A 22,705-nucleotide genomic window follows, 5' to 3' on the forward strand; every position below is an offset into this window, starting at 1 on the left:
TACAGCAGTACGGATTCAACGTTTGAATTAAAGATTCGGGTTTTCGTACGTAGAGTGATCTGGTTCGAGCGCCAAATGTTTCACAGACCTGCAAAGGCACCCCTGGCCTTCCTGATCTGTGTGGCTATATCAGTCTTGGTACCACCATCGGGCGTTGTTTGGCTACCAAGGTATTGAAAAGCGTCTACCTGCTCAACTTGTTGTCCCGCTACTGTGGAGTTGGTGGAATTGTCAGTGTTCACCAGCATAGACTTAGTTTTCGCTACATCGACTGTGAGACCTGCTGCCTGGGAGCTCTCGGAGAGGTCATCTAACTTGCTCTGCATATCGTTTCGGCGTTGTGCGAGCAAGACAATGTCGTCGGCTAGGTCGAGGTCATTTAGCTGCTCTATCGTTAGAGGATTCCAAGGCAATCTTCGATTTGGTCTACTGTCAATTGCTCCAACTAATATCTCATCCATAACGATGAGAAACAGAAGCGGTGATAAAATGCAGCCCTGTCTCACGCCAGCAGTAACCCTTATGGGGTCGGACAAGACGCCGTCATGCAAAACCTTGCACGAGAACGCCTCGTATTGAGCCTCGATGAGATGGACTAGCATATCTGGAACTCCTTTACGTCTAAGTGCACCCCAGATATTTTCGCGGTTGAGTCGGTCGAACGCCTTTTCGAAGTCAACGAACACCAGCAGTAGAGAGTCCTGGAATTCGTTGATCTGCTCCAATATAATGCGGAGCGTTGTGATATGGTCTACACATGATCGGCCAGCACGGAATCCAGCTTACTGCCGCCGGAGAGTAGCGTCGTTCTTCTCCTGGATCCGGTTGAGGATTACCTTACAGAGTACTTTGAGAGTAATACAGAGCAACGTGATGCCACGCCAGTTACCGCATTCCGTTAGGTCTCCTTTCTTAGGGACTTTGACCAATATGCCCTGCATCCAGTCCACCGGAAAAGTTGCGGTTTCCCAAATATTGCTGAAAAGCTGATGCATCATCTGGGCTGACAAAGATGGGTCAGCTTTGAGCATTTCGGCTGAAATACGATCTATCCCTGGCGCTCTATTAAATTTCATACTCTTGATGGCTGCTACAATTTCATCCAGCGATGGCGCCTCCGAGTTCACACGATTTATTCGACAAACTGTAGGCGTCATACGCTGCTGGTTTTGTTGGTCTCTGACATTTGAAACTCGGAAGAGGTGTTCAAAATGTTCAGTCCATCGCTTAAGCTGTTCTGTACGGTCAGTCAATAGCTGACCAGCTCTGTCCTTTAGCGGCATCTTTGAATTCATCCTGGCACCACTAAGGCGGCGAGAAATATCGTACAACAAACGGATATCACCATTGGCGGCGGCGGTTTCTCCTTGTTCGGCTAGGGAGTTGTCATTTTGCACACCTTCATTGATGTTGCGCAAGCAGAACGAGACAAAATCAACGACATTCGAAGTTTCGTAAAGACTGAACGTTTTGGAAAAAATACATACTGGTCTGAAGAAACGTAGTATTGACAGCTAGCGAACAAAGCATCGTTCTCGATTATCTCTAGCACTGGAGGGTAACGATGTAATCCCTCGATAGTTTTCAACATTACGCTTATCACCTTTCAAGTGTACAGGGAACATAACTGAATCTTTGACTGGGAACAATCCAATTTATTTATAATATCCAAACAAGACGTGAATTGAAAAGAGCGAAAAAGACAGGGTTATTGAAGCAAAGCTTATTAAGTATGTGGACCGTTTCTTTTTACCCAAGCTGCAAGATCCGCGTATCGAACCAAGCTATAATGGGAGCCAATTATAAACCGGATTCAAACTCATCTTTTTCTCCCAAGCCATGTGCCAAATGGACTGAATAATCAGAAGATTCCACAACTTCCTTATAAATCCTACGACGCACTTTGGCACCGGAAGGTTGAATTGATTTTAGACTCAAATTGTAGTCAAACCTATTACACGGAAAGAAATTTAATTCCGATGCCATGAATGAAATCATGAAATCATGAAAAGTGAATTCCTGTCAAATCATGACTGAACTGCCATATCAGACAGTACAAAATCATGAAAAATAGTTCATGATTTTGCATTGCGTTGTACTGCAAGAAGCTCGTAATATCATGATTAGTATTCATGGTGTATTTTCATAAATCAAAAGCTAGAAACCTGGAATCATGAGTCATTTTGCTCGTTTTATAGATCAAATTTCTATCCGTGTATAAGGGTGATGTGGAGTCTTCTTTTTATCCAATCCGCTGTGGTTCAAAGCTTCCCAACATCTGCAATCCACAGGGCCTGGGGGAAAATTCGTTGAGGGACGTATCGCTCGCAACTCATCATCGATATGGTTCAGGTATCTACCAAGTTAGGATTCTCTATTCCTGGTGCTGGAGGGCTCCTTGGAGAGCACCGATTTCGCAACATCGTCGTTCGGCACTCTCGCAACATAGCCCACCGAAACTTCTCAACTATTGCCAGGCTTATGATGGACGGAAAATAGTTCGTTCGAATACGGTAATTTAGCGTATGTTTTGCATTAGTATTGTTATAGTCTCAAATTCGCAAGAGACTACCGGTTGAATTAGTGTTTTGTACACTGTTAGCTTCGTGCGGCGGCATATGCTCCTTGATCAAAATGCCATACGGAGGATATAGAACGCTTTATTTTCAGTTCAAATGCGTCGTTAAATCTCCTTGCTTGTGTTGTTGTCGACGGTGACAGGAGATTTCAAATATACGGAAACACCTCCTCCATTTCAAGTTCATCGTCACCATCAATAGTTACTGTCCATGGGAGGCGATCGGTGTCTCCTCTTGTATCTTTTGTTATCATATATTTTGTTTTTGACACATTGATTCTTAGATCAATCCATCTATTCTCTGTCTTTAGCCTAGTGTAGATTTTCTGCACTGTCACAAAACTTAAATCAACGACTTAGTATTATGCGGTAATCCGTACTGAGCATTGTGTGCCATAGCTGTTCCCGATCGACTGTATCGTATGTTGCCTTGAAATCGGCAGAAACATGACTTGTGTGTCATTATTCTCTCAACATTTCTGAGAGATTTATTAGAGAGTAAAAATTTGACTCGCAATAACGTGAACGAGTTGTTCTACTATTGGGAATAAATTCTAGGAGAGCACCCTGTAGGTGGATGTCGTGGTAATTATAGCAATCATCAACCAGGCACCGGCATTCCATCCATTCCTCTGGCAATTTCTTCTCCTCGCAAATTGTAAAAATTATCCCATGGAGAGCCTTTTGTAATGCTTTCTTACTATGTTTGACGAATTCGGTCGGGTGTCGCTTGTTTGGTCGGTGGCTCTATTAACTTTCAGTTGTCCGATCCATTGCCGAAAATCCTCAAGATCGGAACCTGGGGTGCCGCTATCAGTTGAACACTCCAAGGTTGCCTATCGTTCCGCCTCCTTTGCCGTTACCGTTTATGTTCTTATCAAAGAACTGCTTCCACCTGTCGACTTGGCGTATTTCGATAAATCAAGTTTCGGTGAGTAGCCCTTGCAGGATTAATTCACCTTCTCGTGCTTGTCATTAGCTCGGAATACTTGGTGTAATTCTTCCGTTACCTTCCTTCTTACGCTTTTTCTTTCTCAGGATCATGGACAACTGGACTCTCTCGTGGCAATACTTAGGGTGAATTGCCAATTGTTGTACAGTTAAGCACTAGTCTACAGTAACTTGATGCTTTTGAACAAATGAAAGCCGATTTTTTCTAGCAAAACCGCTTACTGTGCCGATAGACTAATATATAATAGGTTGCCATAGCTATCTGTCTAAAATTCCTTACAAAAGCCCTGTAAAATACGTTTTTACATACCAACTCTGCATCCAATTACTGCACCACGTTCAAATGACCTTCAAATCTTATTATTGCACACCTCACGACCAATTGTTGCACAGCTTTTGTTTTGAATTTTCCTCATTGGCATTATTGCCAAGTTGTTTTTTTGTGACACACTTAAGACATTTATGTCGAGTTTGTTTTTCAATCCGGGTTGAAACTGGATGAATTTTATCTGTCAGATAGGAGCAAATGAACACAAAAAGTTCATCCAGTTCCACTCCGGATTGAATAAACAAATTCGACATTACATACACATAGTATCCATTATGGATCTGAAAACATCGCAATAAACGGTGAAAATTGGGAAAAATCGCGATACGGAAAACTACGGCTCCCACCGCTTGCGTTGATAAACGAAAAGCAACACCGCAGAGAAGTGAACTGTCTAATGCGCGATGCAGAAAAACAGGTGTACAATAAAATTGGAAGGAGGGTCGTACGTTGGTCTAATTATTGAACTTACGAATTTATCGGCAATTTGTGTTATAAAAACCCAATTTTATTCGCTTATGCTAGGAAATCCATAGAGGATGATTATTTGCATCTAACGTTCGATGTAAACTTATTTTGTAAATCAACTTTCTTAATCATTTTGACCAGAAAATTATTCAGTGAAGGCAAAATTGGGACACATGTAAGAAAATTTATTATTACGTTAAAAATCACGTTGATTTACAGGCAATAATCGTAACATTCGTTTTTTGCACCGTCTCGTCTGTTTGTTTTTTGTAGTTTTGGCCGAACAAAAATCATGACACCCTAATTTTGTGATGTTAACAAAATTACCCCCCAATGAAATCCACATAAAAGTAATTTTCTTTTGGTGTAAAAAAATTAGTTTTAACCCAGCAGATTCCAGAGTTATTGATCACAGTTGTACTCCAAGAAAAATAGAGAGAAACACCTTCATTTGGCAAAAACTACTAGAAACAGAAGCAAGCAGTATGCAAAAAACTCACCATTGGAATTTACCTATCTTTTGATATTCAAAAGTAGAATGTTGCCCAGCAGCATTTTGGAGATATTGAAATAAAGGACTTTTTATTTTCGTCAGTAGAAAAAAGAGCAGTCATACAAAAATAACATCGTCGCATGGGGAAATGTGTGACGCGTATATAAAGCAAAGCCTAGGTGCTACATTCTGTTATCGAAACTTGACATTCTGTTTTTTTTATACGACAGACTTCGCAGTTAGCTGTTAGAGTGCAGGACAATTGCAGGGTCAGTTGCTACGATTCTATTGACTCTAACAGCCTCTCCCAGCCGAGATTCGAACATACAACGGCTGGCTTATTAGGCCAGCATCATACCTCGAAGCCAACTGGGAGGCTATACGGAGAGTGACGCGTATACGGAGAGTGATAAAATTTGTTGAATAAAACAAAATTAATTTAATCTAATTTAACCAAAATTTAACCTAATAAACCGGGCGGCAGTAGTTTAGTTAGTAAAACATTCGGGTACCAATCGAAAGAGCGTTGGTGCGAGCCCTACCTGCCATTGCCCTGATATATTTTTAGTATACATCGGAATTTTCCAGTTCATTAAATTAATCATTCGTCGCATCAGACACCTTCTCCCTTTCCAAAAAAAACTACAAAGCTCGTTCCCAGTTCACTGGAGGTTCCATGAGTTTCCACTGCTCTAGTAAAATTGGCCATACTGCAACGAATCATTCGTATCTTCTCATCTTTTCGAAAGATTTCCTCCAGTGCATTTCAAAAATACTTACAGGCGTTATATATTTTAATATGCTCATATATTTTATTATGTCCTTCTAAATATCGACTCTACTAGGAATTTTGCAATTCATTCTCGTTAATAGGTTCTTAAGCACTAATTGCCAATTGAGGAAATTAATACTTGCTCCACTAGCATAATTCATCTTCACACAGCTCTTAAGCAGTTATATTACAGTATCAGCATATTTGGCGCGAGCAGCACGTTCCTAACAATCATGTCACAGTTACAGTAACAAGTCTTATCCACCAAATTAGAAATTTTATGTATTTTTTTTTAATAATTAAAACAAGTCGTTTTTTGCACAGATAAAGTTTGTACTGACTTGATGTTGTTTTTGTCCCATTTAGAAGCTATTACCCCTTTGAAGGGGTTCAATTGATCAGCGAAAATTATTTAACATAAATATCGAAAAACGTGTGCTGAAATATAAAAACATAAAATCCCACTTAAATGTGCCGAGGGGAGGAATTGTCGACAGCAGTAGGTACAAGCTAACAAAAACGGATAATTTCAATTTCCAATCATTTTTATCGAATTCAAAAAATATTGAACACTCGACTATGGGAGTGCCGCAAACTAAAGTCAATAAATGCATTCTGCCTTCTCGTTTTGCTTCATTTTGCTTTGGGAAACGGTACACATTAATTAAAAACCAAGCGATATACTGAAAATGAAAGAGGATTTTTTTGTTGTTGCAGCTTCTTATTTACTGTGACCGCCGCTGCCGGTGGCAAATAGTAGTAACATGTATGCACGTCAGATTCATCAGTTTATTTGTTTTTTTGGATACACTCCAGCGGCAGCCTCTGTCTGAATGGCAATGCAATGAATGGTATAAAATGATAAATGAATTTGCCTGCCAGTGCTGCGTTTTATGTTGGATGCTATGATGATAAATGCGGGGTGTTTGCATTTCAGCAATTTTTGCTAGTAATGAACTAATTAACTTTGTTTTAGATGGAAATGCTTTGAGTTTCAATTGAAAGTCAAACTAAATAGGCCTTTAGTAAGGATGGAAAAATATATATTTGGTGCCTGCAAGTATTTTTATTTTACAAGTCAGCGCCAGTTCAAATTTAAGCAGAGTAATGTTTATTAAGGACAGCTAGAAACTGAATCAGCTAGTCAACAGAAAAATCTAAACGAAGTAGACTTTCACCGTGATCAATATACTATTCTAAAAGAAAGGCAAAACTTGAAAGGCCATTGAAAGTATTTTTAATATCGCAACTCCAGCTGGTTCTATCATGCATTCGATGAGAAATCGCCTTTCATAACTGCACCCGTTGAGAAACGGTTGCAATACGTAGTTCCTCAAATCTCTTCTTTCAATGACACCTGCTATATTGCATCGGCGAAACTCTCATGCTGTTCGGTTGGTAATAAGTTACAAACGGAATTGAATAGCAGCTTATCACGACCGATATGGAAGAAATGAAAATGGATTTTTCGATTTACTGAAAGCTGACTGACTTTTGTAACGTTATGGTGCGATATTTTTCACTTTTATTTATTTTTGCTGTAATCACTCCTGCAAGCGCACTCGAATGGAATCGAAAATCCAGATGTGTGAGCTTCAGTCAGATATCGAAGCTATATCCTAAGCTGAATAGTGCAGGAAGCTTGGGATTAATATATGGTTTCTTAGAAAGAGCTTATCTATTTTCTGGCTCACAGAAGTAAAAAGACAAAAAGAGTTCATTAATAGGAATTGGAAGAGATTATGACTGAGAACATATTTTGTCGTATTTAAAATAATCCATCCCAAACTTGGGTTGGTTTCATAGTATTAGAAGGATAAATTTTGCCAATGAATTGTGTTGAAAAATCAAAAATCTATGTACCTAGTATAATAGTTGAAACTCAAATAGCCAGAATCAGACGAACCCCACTTTCATCCCCTCTGACTTTCAACGGCTGTAGCGACGACTATGGCGATATCTCGTAGCAGAGAGAACATACAGAGAAATAGCCACCCCATACGAGGCCATAAACAGCGTGGCCAGGATTTGGGTCAGGGATTGTGTGTGTGAGTGTTGACCACAAGCATCCATTCATTATTTCTAATAAAACAATTGGCGGTGCAGAAATAAATTTCATTTATTGTTATTAGCGCTTAATTTCGTTTTCATTTTGTCTTGTCCCAGAGGCATAGCCTTCGTCGAGCGCCGCAAATCCGGCAGCGGAACAGCGGAAGTGATGTGCACACTGTGCACTGATTCGGCTATGTTGTTTGTTTTGGTTGGCTTAATTTAATTTGCGTAACCATCCGTAGCGTTTTGTGGCAACTGAGATTGCCATGATTAGCAGGTAACCGGCTTAAGAACAGGGCAGTTTTTTGTTATCCTTACCGGAAATAGTTTTGGAAGCATCAACTGGCTTTGAATGGAAGTTGTGTATTATCTCAGCATCCCTACCGTAGCATCGCATGTACATTGTGATCCTTTTAATAAGATTTTATCCTTTGCCGTTTCCGTTTCCGGACTAAATGGATTTCAATTTAAGCACTACGTACTAGTAAAAGAAAATGCCAAAGCTTGCAGCTCGTAGCAGTGTTTGCACATTTATTCTTTGTGCGTGTATGTAAATCTTTCATCACAATGGACTTAGACTCGCTGGCGTGTTCAGACTTAGGTAGAAAGTGGGGTACCAAACGTTTGTAAAATGCAGTAGGCCTGTTGGGTTAATTTTGTTGACTGAAGTTTTTGGAGCGTCTTAGTAGAATACGAATACAAATACAAAAAGCAAAGCAAAGCAAAGCCGTGGACTTAAACGTCTTTAACCGTTATGTGTTCGAGAAAAAAAAACACCTTTAAGTGCTCGACAAGGGTACCCGGGTACCCACAAATTGAAACGCTTGTAACTTTGGCAATTTTTGACCGATTCGGACACTTTTACCACCAAAAGATTCAGGAACTTATCCACTTCCAGTGTGGTTATAACAGAGCCAGAAGTGGTTCATCTGGTTCCCGGAAAACCGGCACTCCGAGGATGTGTTCCGGAATTAAAGCACTTTTTATATTTTTGGATGTAATTATAGTAATATGGGTGTTCAAAGTTCTTCCAATTACTCCGAAAGGCCATTCTTCATTGTTTTAAAACAATACAATGACATATCCTCGGAATGGCCATTCTGCGACAAATGCCCGTGGGACCTCCTGTGGCCATAAAACTGTTTGGTTTGCAACACTGGCAATATGGGTGTCTAAATTCATGAAATTACTCCAGACGGTAATTTTTCATTATTTTGATTCTATCTGATGATTTTGCCACGGCATGGCCATTCCGGAACATATTCCCGTGGGGCTTCACAGTTGTCCAAAACCAAAAATATGTGCGCATTAGAGTTTTGAGTGGGAAAACTAAATTTTAGGTTTATGGAACCTTTGGAAGAGTTTCTTGAAATTAAAAGTTCTATCGTATGGTGAAATTAAAATTTTGAATAATTCCCCTAAAAGTGAAATAAAAAATTTATTTTTCTGCAGCTTCAATATAACACATTGATGAGTTCTGCAAAGTTTTAGAGCATATTATTACAAGAAATTTTGCTGAAGACTGTAACCTTCTATCTCTTCAGCGAAGATAGAAAAATCCTGTTTCTTAGACGTGAATCGTCAAAATCAGTTTTTCTATTTTAGCTTTTTTTGTAGTTGTTGTATGACTTTTTCAGGTTGTATAAAGTGGTACAAATAGCAAAGATACACAACTTTGCCAAATGTAGTATACCTCTACCTTTGTTTGTTTAGGAACTGTAAAACTTTTGATATAAAAAATACCCTAATTTTGATCCCCAATTACGCGACTATACGCAGACGGATATAAATGAAACTTCCTGACTTTTTGTAGTTTTTTATTTAGTTTCAGATTCATGTAATGTAATTTGTATCTGTTTGCGCATAGTTAAGTAATTCGGGGTCAGAATTAGGGTATTTATTATAACAAAAGTTTTACAGCTCCTAAACAAGCAAAGATAGAGGTATACTACATTCGGCAAAGTTGTGTATTTTTACTATTTGTACCACTTTATACAACCTGAAAAAGTCATACAACAACTACAAAAAAAGCTAAAATAGAAAAACTGATTTTGACGATTCACATCTAAGAAACAGGATTTTTCTATCTTCGCTGAAGAGATAGAAGGTTACGGTCTTCAGCAAAATTTCTTGTAATAATATGGTCTAAAACTTTGCAGAACTCATCAATGTGTTATATTGAAGCTGCAGAAAAATAAATTTTTTATTTCACTTTTAGGGGGATTATTCAAAATTTAAATTTCACCATACGATAGAACTTTTATTTTCAAGAAACTCTCCCAAAGGTTCCATCAACCTAAAATCAAGTTTTCCCACTCAAAATTCTAATGCGCACATATTTTTGGTTTTGGACAACTGTGAAGCCCACGGGAATATGTTCCGAAATGGCCATGCCGTGGCAAAATCATCAGATAGAATCAAAATAATGAAAAATGACCTTCTGGAGTAATTTCATGAATTTAGACACCCATATTGCCAGTGTTGCAAACCAAACAGTTTTATGGCCACAGGAGGTCCCACGGGCACTTATCGCAGAATGGCCATTCCGAGGATATATCATTGTATTGTTTTAAAACAATGAAGAATGGCCTTTCGGAGTAATTGGAAGAACTTTGGACACCCATATTACTATAATTACATCCAAAAATATAAAAAGTGCTTTAATTCCGGAACACATTCTCGGAGTGCCGGTTTTCCGGGAACCAGATGAACCACTTCCGGCTCTGTTATAACCACACTGGAAGTGGATAAGTTCCTGAATCTTTTGGTGGTAAAAGTGTCCGAATCGGTCAAAAATTTCCAAAGTTATAAGCGTTTAAATTTGTGGGTACCCTTGTCGAGCACTTAAGGGGTAAAAAAATTCGAAGCCCCCCCATTCTACCCCCTTAAGTGCTTCATGAAAACTTAATTTATGAAAAGTTGCAATTTAACTAGTTCTTAGATGTCACAGAGTTTCAGTATCCTTGATTAAAGAAAACTTTAGAATTTCGTACTTTGAAAGCAGAAAAGGTACCCGGGTACCCTGTCGAACACATAACGGTTAAGATTTGACCCTTCTTTATCGACAGACTTCACAGCCGGCTGTTAGCGTACAGGACAATTGCGGGGCTAGTGCAATAATAATCCTTTTGACTCTAAGCAGCAACGCCCGAGATTCGAATACACGATTACTGACTTGTTAGACCAGCATCACACCTTGAGACTGATTGGGAAGTTTGTGTTGATACATGTTTATTTTGGATTTAATTTGAATATGCTTAATTTTATGCTTAATGTTAAATGTTTGAGTTGCTTCTATTCAGTTTATATCAACCAAAACTGCTCTTAATCTTATATATAGAAATGGATTTTTGTTTTCGAGTTCGAAAACAGACACTGAGGAAGCCTGCAAGTCGTAGGCGAAATACGTATCTGTCGTGAATAAAATACACATAGTAGAATTAAATTGGATAAGTTTTCTTTTTTTTTTATTTTTAGGTTTCGTATTCTACTAAGACGCTCCAAAAACTTCAGACAAATTTCTGCATAACTCGAGAACTAATCAAGCAAATAGAACAAAATTTGACATGTGGGTGTTTTTGGTGACAAGAATTTATTCTATGGTAAATTGAGACCCCTCCCCTCTTTAGAAGGGGAATTATGACTCCTCTCCACTTTAAGAGGGGGGCTTCCATACAAATGAAATACAAATTTCCTCATAACTCGATAACTAATCAAGCAAATTGAACCAAATTTGTCATGTGGGTGTTTTTGGAGGCAAGAATTTTTTCTATGATGAATTACGACCCCTCCCCACTTTAGGAGGGGGGGGGGCTCCTATACAAATGAAATACAAATTTCCTCGTAACTCGAGAACTAATCAAGCAAATGGAACAAAATTTGGCATGTGAAAGTTTTCGAGGGCAAGAATATTTTCTAGGGTGAATTAGAACCCTTCCCCACTTTAAGAGGGGGGCTCCTATACAAACGAAATACAAATTTCCTCATAACTCTAGAACTAATCAAGCAAATGGAACCAAATTTAGCATGTGGGTGTTTTTGTAGGCAAGAATATTTCCTATGATGAATTAGGACCCCTCCCACTTTAGGAGGTGGGGCTCCTATACAAATGAAATACAAATTTCCTCATAACTCGACAATTAATCAATCCAATCGAACCAAATTTGACATGTAAATGGTTTTGGACTCAAGATTTTTTTCTATGATGAATTGAGACCCCTATCCTCTTTAGAAAGCGAGTTATGTCCCATCTACCTTTAAAGAGGGTGGGCTTCCATACAAATGAAATGCAAATTTCCTCTTATCTCGAGAACTAATCAAGCAAATGGAACCAAATTTGGCATGTGGGAGTTTTAGCTGGCAGAAATTTTTTCCATGGTGAATTACGACCCCTCTCTCTTTTAAGAGGGGGGGCTCCCATACAAATGAAATACAAATTTCCTTATAACTTGAGTGCTAATCAAGCAAATTAAACCAAATTTGGCATGTGGCGCTTTTAGGAGGCAGAAATTTTTTCTATGAATTAATACTCCACGCCTGTTTAGGAGGGGGGACTCCCATACAAATGAAATTCAAATTTCCTTATAACTTGAGAACTAATCAAGCAAATGGAACCAAATTTGGCATGTGGTAGATTTTGGAGTCTTGAATTTATTTTATGGTAGTTAGAGACCTCTCACCCCTGTGGTAGGGGGATATGGACTCTCACACAAATAAAACAGAAATTTTTGTGAAACTCAAAAACTAATCGAACTCGAAATTCGAGACTCTTCCATAAACATTAGTCAATAACAAGACCACAAAAACTATCTATAGTAACACTAGATCATTCAGGACGAGACGGCCGCGAGTGTTGCCGGAGACCCGCCGTCGGAAGCACCGCCCAACTTCCCGCAGAAATTACTACTGTCTGGGTTTATTTGTTTTCCTGGGTTTCCTGGAACGAGCGATAGCGAGTAAGGAGAGGATCGCGAAATGGTGCTTTCCACGAAAAAGTTTTCCGTGAAATGGTACATTCCGCTTAAGGTTTTTCGCAAAATGATATTAGGCGAAATGTACAATCATGGCGAATATTATTATCCGCTTTCTGGCTATGCAATGAGCACTATAAGAAGGTTATCAGTAAAGTCGCTGTATATTTTGCCAAAATAGCGTTTAAGTAGCATTTAAGGCGACTTAAATGCTTATTGGCTTGCATTTGAATAGCATTGGTGATGCTTATTGGTTACCTTGGATGCTTTCATAGTTACGTAACTGCCAAAATGAATCATCTAACGTTGAACTCCACAGAAACTTGCAAAACTCGAGATTGTGACAAAGATCATCCGAGATTCATGGTTTATGCACAACACATGTTAATTTGTGGCAATACGAAGATTGTCGGGTCAGCTAGTTTAGCATAAAACTTTTAACTTTGTATCATTTTGGAATATTAGTATTTTATTTATGATAAAAAATAGAAAAAAATAAATAGAAAAAAGTGAACGTGGGCATGTTTATATGTTTGTATGTTTTATATATTTTTCACCATAACTCCAGAACGCCTTGACCGTTCTTCACCAAACTTGGAACACAGGGTATCTTGACATAAAGGCAGGGCTGATTCCTCCACAGAGAAAAAAAAGAGAAGTGAAATATTCGCCTTTTGCTCAGTTTCCAATACTGATGTGTTGTTCTCCGTTTTGTTTTGCCTTCGCTCACTTTTACTAGGGGAATGTCGTCGTGGTTGGGCCACCCTTTTGGCGTTCGCCCATCACTTTCGTTTTAAAAGGAGTTTTGAGTATCTAAATACATGGTTGCAAATGTCTAAGAATAAGGTATGTTTCTGGAAAATCTTGAACTGATACGTTTTGAAATTCTATGTGGAGACATGAAAAGAATCAATTTAGGCCATTACAAATATTTAAAAAAGTTTTTGTCCCTCCGGCGTTGGGCCACTGAAGGGGGGGGGGGGGGGCGAAAAAAAACAAAGAGAATTTTTTAATCGAGCAAAAAAAAAAGGATTTTAGGCATTTTTACTTAAAGTTTAAACGTGAAAACCAAATCTAGTCTTTCTTTTAATAAATACCTTGTTTTTTTTCATGCAAAAATCTACGAACAAAAAGACAAAAACGAAAGAAATTTTTTTTTCCGAGTTTCGGAAATTCCACTGTTTGAACTTCCATTTCTATTTCGTGCTAGAAGCGTTAACTCAACTCGTACACTCATTTTTAGAGTTTTGTAGAGTCCACAGACAACTGATTTTATAAAAAAAATTTAACTCATATCCCACAAATTATTATTTTGCCCCCGATTTTCCAAGCCAATTTTCAAGGGGGGGGGGGGGGGGGGTGACAAAAGCTTTGAAAATGATTTGCAATGGCCTTATGGAAAAACGGCCTGTACAAGTACAAATATCCTATTTTTATTAACATTTACGCGAAATTTTAGTGATTTTGTAAAATCAATATTACTACAATAACCTTTCCCAAAGTGTACTACTACAATGAAAAAAAAAAAAAAAAAAAAAAAAAAAATACGGCTACAATCCAGGTCTTCATTGCTTTTTTGCAACATATTTCACGTGACTGATGTTCTCTTGCGAATACACTGAAGTCGCTTTTAACGCGGTTTTTTTACGCGTCTATTTTTACACGGTTTTCGGAATTTACGCGGTTTTTTACGCGGGTTTCGGAATTTACGCAGTTTTTTTTACGCGGTTTTCGGAATTTATGCGGTTTTTTTACGCGATTTGCGGAATTTACGCGGATGTGCTCAAAACGTCTATTTTTTTCGCGTAGTGTTGAAATCCACAAAGTTTTTTTATGCGAAATTTTGGTTTTTTACGCGAATTTTGGAATTTACGCGGTTTTCGGAATTTACGCGGTTTTTTTACGCGATGTTCGGAATTTATGCGGTTTTGATTTTAAAAGCGACTCGAGTGTATTGCACTTCTGCGCTTAAAATAATGATGGCCCAACCATGACTACACAAGTGCTTTTGCAGTATTTCGTCTTCTCTACCTAAAACCTTACTGGAGAGGATTTTTCTATAGTCTCCGTAAGGAACATAACACACTTAATACATTTTCAATATTTATCTCGATAATTGTAATGCAAGAATAAATTCTTAAAGAAAAGTTCACTGCATCTGGATAACTTTTTTTGTAAGAATCTATCACGGGATTCAGTACGCTTGTTTTGAATACACGATTGAAACTCATAATATTGTGAAAAGTTAGCTGTCACAGTAAGAAATTTTACAATGCCAGTACATAGATATCATGAGTTACTAAAACTGAAAAAATCGTGGTGGCCCGACCATAACAGTGGCCCGGTGTTAACGACATTACCCTACAGACGGCTGTTTGAGCAACCTGCCCTTTGTTCAATCTGCTCATTGAGGAGCAACAAAGTGTCAATACTATGATATGAATACATCGATGCATTTCTCACTAGCGAATGATGGATATGGCAACATGCGGCTGCTGTGGTCTTGTTTCTTGACACGGCTGTTTTTGTTTTATTTTTACCCTAACTGCAATCTGCAGCTATTTTGGCGAGAACAAAGTCAAAAGTTTCTCATTTAAAGAGCTCAATGTGCATAGTTCGAGAATGAGGAAAACATTTTTCTTTAAGTTTTCATCATTATGGAAGGGTTTCACTACTGTTTCAGCAGTTCCGCTCATTGTGATGAAGATAGAATTTTCACTTTGTGCACAATGAGTGAGAAAATAACAAGCCTGCATAAGGGAATTATTAGACCGGTAGTTCTTTATGGACTTGAAGCCGTGACGCTGCTCACGGAGGACATACGCGTCCTTGCCGTGTTCGAGCGGAAAGTGCTGCGGACGATATTTGGCGGAGTACAAACTGAAAGCGGAGAGTGGCGGAGGCGTATCAATCACGAGCTACAGGCACTGCTTGGGGAGAGTCCCATCGCACATCTAGCGAAAGTTAGCAGGTTACGGTGGGCCGGACACGTCGTAAGGATGCCGGACGATAGTGCGACGAAAATAGTCCTCTTCAACAACCCCACCGGCATCAGGAACAGGGGGGCCCAACGTGCACTATGGCTCGACCAGGTCGAAAGCGATTTGCGACTTCTGAGACGACTAGGAAATTGGCGACGAGTGGCCCAAGACCGAGTTGAATGGAGACGAGTGCTTGAAACAGCACGAGCCACCCCGGCTCTATGCTGCTGCTGAAGAAGAAGAAGAAGCATAAGGGAAATAGGTGCCTCCCGCTAAAGGCGGGTGATCCCTAACAAGAGTGCGGGGGAGGTTGCATTTGAGCAAGTGGCAGGGTGACGAGAAGGTGGGCGAGTTGTGGAGGGGGGTAATAAAGGGGAGGATCCGCGGCGGAGGGATATATGGAAATTGGCTTCATTTCTTTTCCATTATAGGGATTTTTAGAAAGCAAATAGATGCATAATTGACTACGTAACAGAAGAGAGAGCTGACTGGGAGGGAATTAACAGAGGGGGATGAGGAACGAGAGTATGAATGCATATTCCGCTCCGCAATGAGGACTCCGAAACGTCAGGACGGTTCTTCACTAAACTTGACAAACATGTTCCTTAACATTAAAGAATCAGCGCAAGGGAGTTGACAAAAGGGTGGTGGCGGTCTCTTACAAGGGGGGAGGAAGGTTCAAATGGGGAAAAAGGTGCGTTTCTCTTGCATTTAGCACGATAGTAGTTGAAAAAGTAGCTGGATGACAAGATGGGATCTCTGAAATAGGGTGGCCATTGGCAAGGTGGAGGTTCAAAAACGTAAAAAAAAGTTTCGTCTCCATTTATAGGAATTACCGAAAGTAGCAGAAGCAGGGGAGCTGACAAAGGAAGTAGATAGATTTAAATGAAGAAAAAGGGGTTTGTTTCTTGGATTATGAGGATTTTCGTCACAATAACAGATGTACAAGTGACTGAGAGACGATAAGTTCCCAAGTAAGATCGAGCAGTCAGCTAGCGTTTTTATATTGAACGTGCCATTTTTCTATCAATTTTTTTATTTTGTTAGTCACCTTTATGTATCACATATTTTTATGTCATTTTTGTATCATTATTTATATTACTTTTTGAGTTATTTTTGTGTCATTTTTGTTTAATTTTGTATCGTTTTTGTGTTATTAATGATTTGTCTCTTATTCTTTGTTTAATTTTGGTGCATCATTTCACTTAATTTTTCTGTAAAATTTTAATGATCAAACTACAATCATTTATTCTAAATAAGAGGTTATTCAAACAAACATAAAATTTGTAACAATTAGTCAAACTAAACAGTCAAAAAATCAATTGAATTTGTTTTGTACCACTATTGCATAATTTCTAAATTATTTCTTAGTGTTATCGCGTTATTTGTATTAATTCGTCCTCATTTTTGTTTTATTTTGTTTCGTTATATTTCTTTTTACCTTTGTTTTATATCGTTTTCGGGTCCTTTAAATTTTTTTAGTTATTTTTTTACTTTGTTCTTGTGTATTTTTGTATTACTTCTTGTACCATGATTTTTTGCACAATTTCTGTATCATTTTGGTATCATGTTTGTATAGTTTTTTCTTGTTATTGCGTGCCATTGAGTGCCAGTTTTGCTGCCCCTGTATCAGTTCTATATGTTGTCTCCGAGTCATTTTGTTTCATTATTTGCACGATGTTCCTTCCACAAGCCTGGTAGAGTCCCAAAATTGAGGCACCTTTTCTTTTTAATTGCACTATTTATTCGTGAGTTGTATTTCGGTTTCATCTTGATGTCTCATCAATTGTTTTTCAAAGACCTTTGCTGTTGTTCAATTTGTCCAACTCCAGGTCCAATTTTATTCAAACCTTATGCATTTGTTCCTTTTCGAGAAATTTTAGACTCGTATCTATTACGTGGTGCCTAGGCATTCCTCGTTATTTTGTCAAATACGTATTTCAAATACGTCTACAAGTAAATAATATTTTTTGTTCATAATCTAATCTAATCTAATCTAATCTCACACTAACGCAGCCAATTCTTGAAGGCATCCTGGAAAATGACGATTACTTGAATCAATCATTTTTCTTGTCAACGGCCAGGCCAACAGCGCAGCATGTACCGCAGAGAGAATTCCAAGGAATCAAGTGGAACCAGAAAAAATACCTAATTCCAATAAACTCCTTGAAATCAAGGTGAAGGAAGAAAGCGTGAACCTCCCGTACCAAACGCTTCCCATATATATAGATAATGGTTTGTTTCTAGTCGTTGGGAGAGATTTGTTAATAAAGGTTAAGTGATAATGCGGACCCTCAGCGATGAACTAATGGCATTTAGACGTCTTACTACGCACTCTGAAAATAGATTAGTTTGCCAAAAATATTAGTATAATATATAATCATATAATACTTGAAAATAAAGTCGTGAGGTTTAATGGTCGCCTAAAACTACATTTGTAAGGTTAGAAACTGAAAACCGCACGACCCCGCACCTCCTAGCTTTGCTACTCAATTTGATAAATTGAAGTATTTCTAGGTATGGCCACGTGGAGGCGCTAGGTAGGGGCTTGGGATGGTTAGAGTTATGTTGGGCGCTTCTTCCTAGTTACCTTCCACATTTCATACCCGTAAATAATATTTTTTGTTCATAAGTTCATAAACTAAACCAAACTATATACAAAATTTAATTAATTTCTACGTCTTTCGGTCGCAAAATGCAAATAATGTTGTTTTAGAAATCGTCAATTATAATAGTGTTCTCAATTCATAGAGCTTGAAAAAGCATATTTTAAGTTCAAGGTGAAATTAGTCGTCATCGATTCTGCCAATTTCAAAGGCAGTTTTTTGTTTGTAACAAAAATTTTGCTCATGAAAATATATTCGCTGTGTTCAGATTGACAAGAAGAATGCAGAATTTACATTTTTACAAACAGAACTCCGTTTTTGGGCCCAATAACTGCTTCCGAAACTGGGCTCTCCAACGAAAAATCAATGACTGCTAATTTCCCGTTAAATAAACTCAACCTAATGAATCATGGGATATTATTCGCAAATCATCATGTACGACTTCAAACTTTAAACAAAAAGTAAGACACTTGCCCCAGTGTACCGTATCCTAAGCATGCCCGTGCTTAAACTCTAGTCCTATCTCGTCTTTAGCAGCTATTTAACATTTAACCCGATCCTTAACACCACATTACCACGGTACATGATCTTTTTCCGGTGCGTTTCAAATCACTTTTCTCATGCTTCTTTGTTTTTCTTTTTTTTACAGATACGAGCAAGGTCTGGAGGACTATGATGAAGCGGCAGCACGAGTCGAGCAGGAAAAGAAGCAGCAAACCGTGCAGCAGTACAACAGTATGGTGCAGCCATTTTTGACGATGTTCAATGTGATAAACAGTGCTTTATCGTACGGAAGGTCGACGAATGCTGCCGGGTTGAATCCGGCAACGCTTCTTCAGCTTGCCGGCTGGGGCACCACAGGAAGCGTCGTCGGAAACAGCGTGCGAAACCGTAGCGGAAAGGAGTCAACAGGCGAAAACGTCGACTCGGGCGCCGGGGCAGGTATGAAATATCTTATGTATTTGGTCTGTATTTATCTTAAAAGTGATAGTTTTGGAAAATTTGGGCAGAGTACATTCGGCTGAGCCATGATTTTTGTTCTGCTTCGTTGCAGATTCCATTTTTGTTCGTACTAGCTTTAAAAATAATGTCAATTTCTTCCCCTTGATCTCGAAAAAAGCTTTTACAACTCCAAGCAGATTTTATTTATTTATTTTATTGTGTGCTGAGTCCGTTGTGTTGGCAATTTCCTTTGGGAAATGGAAAGCAGTCCGGATGTGCTATCACATATCGTTATGACATTTGGTGCACCGCACTCAGTGGCTTGTCGGTTCTTCTGCGAGTTCGACCCTTCACAAACCCGGGCTCATATGCAGCTTTGTGTATTAGTATTTCACCGGTTTTTCGTCGGTTTTGGTTCACAACTATAATGCTGCCGAATGCTGTAGTTTGTCGTTTATTTTAGATAATAAATGTTTTATATATGTACAGCAGAAATGTTCTACATTATTAGTTTAATTCAACCGAGTGGTTTCTAAAACAGAAGCCAATACCTGCAGAAAACAAAATATGTTTAAATCATCGTATGATTATATGCTTTACACTTCAGTATTTGATCTGTTCATACCACTTACAGATTCAGAATCCAGAATATTACAATTTGCATTCTGCACTTATATGCATTCTGCGAATTATAATCGGTACTGTAAGCCCTTTGTCCACAATGAACATGACTGCAGGAGAAGAAAAACTCTCATAATAGCTGGAATTTTTCTACGAATGCAAGGCAGAATAAGTTTATTATCTCACCCTGTACGGGGTGTGGATGGGTGAATCCGCGCCTAATTGGTTGTAGCATCTGGTCAGGCTTATTATATGTGTTTCGAAAACGAGAGGGATGGTATAGCAACGGAATGCCACCTGAACCAGAAGTAACCGGTACGGTACGGTGGGTGTATTCGAAAGTATGTTTTCGATACATGAAATTCGTTCGGAAAATACACCGTGTAATTCTAGGAAAAATCGAATCGACCAATTCTGGGAACGACTGCACCAACTGTGTGTGTAAGTCCAGAGCAACCACAGATTTGAATGTTGTTTGTTTTAGTGATGTTGGGTTAACTCTTTTATCTAGTTGGGACGTGCAAAACTTTTTGTCTGGTCTGGCACAGTCGATTACCCATGTGATTGCGTTCAGACCTGCCCTAGAGGCGGCAGAACACAACATTGTTAGAGGGATTTACAGCAGATAATTAATTGAATTATGTCGGAGTTAATAAATGTGCACTATATACAAAGGTCGTGTACACCGACGGATTTTCGAACAGGAATACAGATTATACCAGGATTCGGAAAGTAGGTTAATTACCATAAATAAGCAACGCTGCAGCAAATCCGAGCTTGTTGTCATTGTGATGTACCAATTAATAATCAACAAAAGCTTTAGCCCATGGCTCGCCACAGATTCGAGTGACGCGCATTTATTCTTGTGTTGATAAAAAGCATTTATTTGTGTTCAAATTCTGAAAAAGTTAAGCTTTTATAATTGTTTCCAGCTGCGACAGAAACTCGCCTCTAGAATTCGAACGCATTTCCTGCAGTAGTGCCGCATCGTCTGAAATCGATGATGATTGCAAACAAAAAACTTCATTTTGAATAATTGCTTTTCAACTCCTTTTCAATTTCCGCTACCAGAAGTACCATCGCCACTCCCATTAGCAAGCTTCACACTCTGCTGACATTTGGCTTAAACTTTCAGCTGACTTCACCCGTGTGCACCTCGACTGGAAACTTTGCCCTGCACGGCAGTTGTGAATACTCCAATGTTTTTTCTTCTTTTTCTTCTCCCATCAGCACCGTTCAAAAAAAAAAAGACCAATAGATTGCCAGTCGAGAATAAGGCGGACTGTCCGGAAATGTTTATTCATATTTAGAGAAAGGTAAATGTATCATCATACAAATTCAAATTGAATTTACGTCCCTAGGAATTCAATTATTCATTTAGAAAATGAATACTAAAGAGTGCATACATTTGGGAGCTCGTTGAGGATCACGTAGGTACAGCCAGTTTCACCTTGTGGGCTCGTGCTGATCGTTTGTGGTACGCCCCGTGTTGAAGGATACTACACACATGCAAGTAAATTATATACTCAGGCTCGGCTACAGGATCGGCTGCAAGCTCGATGGTAGAAGACAAATTTTACAATTTGATGTTTAAACATAGGTGGTTCCTGCTTCTGTACTTACACCCATCAGGAGAACGCAGTACCAGCAGTGGCATATTCATTAAACTGTTCTTTCGAGATTTGCATGACATTAAAAACCCTACGTGTAAAGAAAGCACAATAGGAAAGATAACCGGAGGCGTTATGATGCTAATCACGTATACAGTGATGGTCAGAAAATTGGTATGTTTTCGAAAGCAAATTAAATTCTCTATTCATTCGATACATCTTAACTTAAAGTACAGATTGAAATAAAATTTGATATTTTATTTTCAGTCCGATTTCATGTATAATTTCAAGCCTACTGTTGTAATTAATTTTATGCCCAACTCAAGTCCTTGATCCAGTTCAAATTGAAATTCGGTTTAAAGTCCAATTTCTAGTTCCACTTGAAGTAAAATTTTTAACTGAAATTAATCTAAATTCAAGTCCAATTACAAATTCAACTACCAATTTCAAGTTCAATTTCATGACCGATTTCAAGGTAAATCGAAAGTTTAGTTTAGAATAATTTTAGGTTTTGATTTTTTAATTCTGAAGTTCAATTTTTTGCTTACAAATTTTGACACTTTACTTTTGACCTTCGTATATCAACTATTAACTTCGGACCTCCCTGATTTGGAGTTTTGGCTTTTCAACTTTGACTGTTGCCCTTTGAAATTTGACCTCTGAGTCAGAGGCTTTGACATGACGTTTTGATTTTGACTTTTGGTTTTGAAAGTTTTACTTTTAATTTTCGACTTTTAGTTGTTGACTCGGAATTTTTAACTTTTAATTTTTAATTTTCGACTTTAGACTTTTACCTTTTGAGTTTTTATTTTTGACTTTCGAGTAAAATCAAAGATTTGACTCTTAGTTTTTGATTTCCACCTTTTAAACATTTGACTTTCCACTTTCACCATTTAGCTTTTGACTCTATATTTGAATTTTGACTTTCTATACTTTTGACTTTGATTAAATTTTTTATGATTTTTGACATTTGTGTTTTTCACGTTCGTTTCTTTATAATTTAGACTCCGAGTTGATTTTGATGTTTGATTTTCAGCTGTTGATTTTTAATTAGATGGGGTATGTTGCTACATCGTGGTAATTGCCTATTCCCGTCCTATCCAACACAAATTATTAAAAATATCAGCATTTTTATGACACACAATGCAAAACTAGTTATTCCCTAATATTTTAGTTAGTTATCTATCATGCACGATCGATCAAAGTGAGCTGAGATCTATTTAAATGCTTTTTATCATTAAAGAAGTCCTACCAGCCAAATTTCCTACGTTCCTACGAAGACAATGTCGACTAATCGTTTTAATTTCCGTCATTCATAAATGAAAATAACTCA

General features: G+C 38.3%; 1 protein-coding gene across 1 annotated transcript in view; it reads left to right on the plus strand.

Annotated features, from left to right (window-relative positions):
• Positions 1-22,705, plus strand: part of LOC128740525 (uncharacterized) — a 30,960-nt gene that overhangs the window by 2,727 nt on the left and 5,528 nt on the right. The window contains exon 3 of the mRNA XM_053836070.1: positions 18,849-19,141. Within this exon, the coding sequence (XP_053692045.1) occupies positions 18,849-19,141 (293 nt within the window). The remainder of the gene's footprint in view (positions 1-18,848; positions 19,142-22,705) is intronic.

Source organism: Sabethes cyaneus, chromosome 3 (assembly GCF_943734655.1).
Source record: "Sabethes cyaneus chromosome 3, idSabCyanKW18_F2, whole genome shotgun sequence".
In the NCBI taxonomy this organism is placed as follows: Eukaryota; Metazoa; Arthropoda; class Insecta; order Diptera; family Culicidae; genus Sabethes; species Sabethes cyaneus.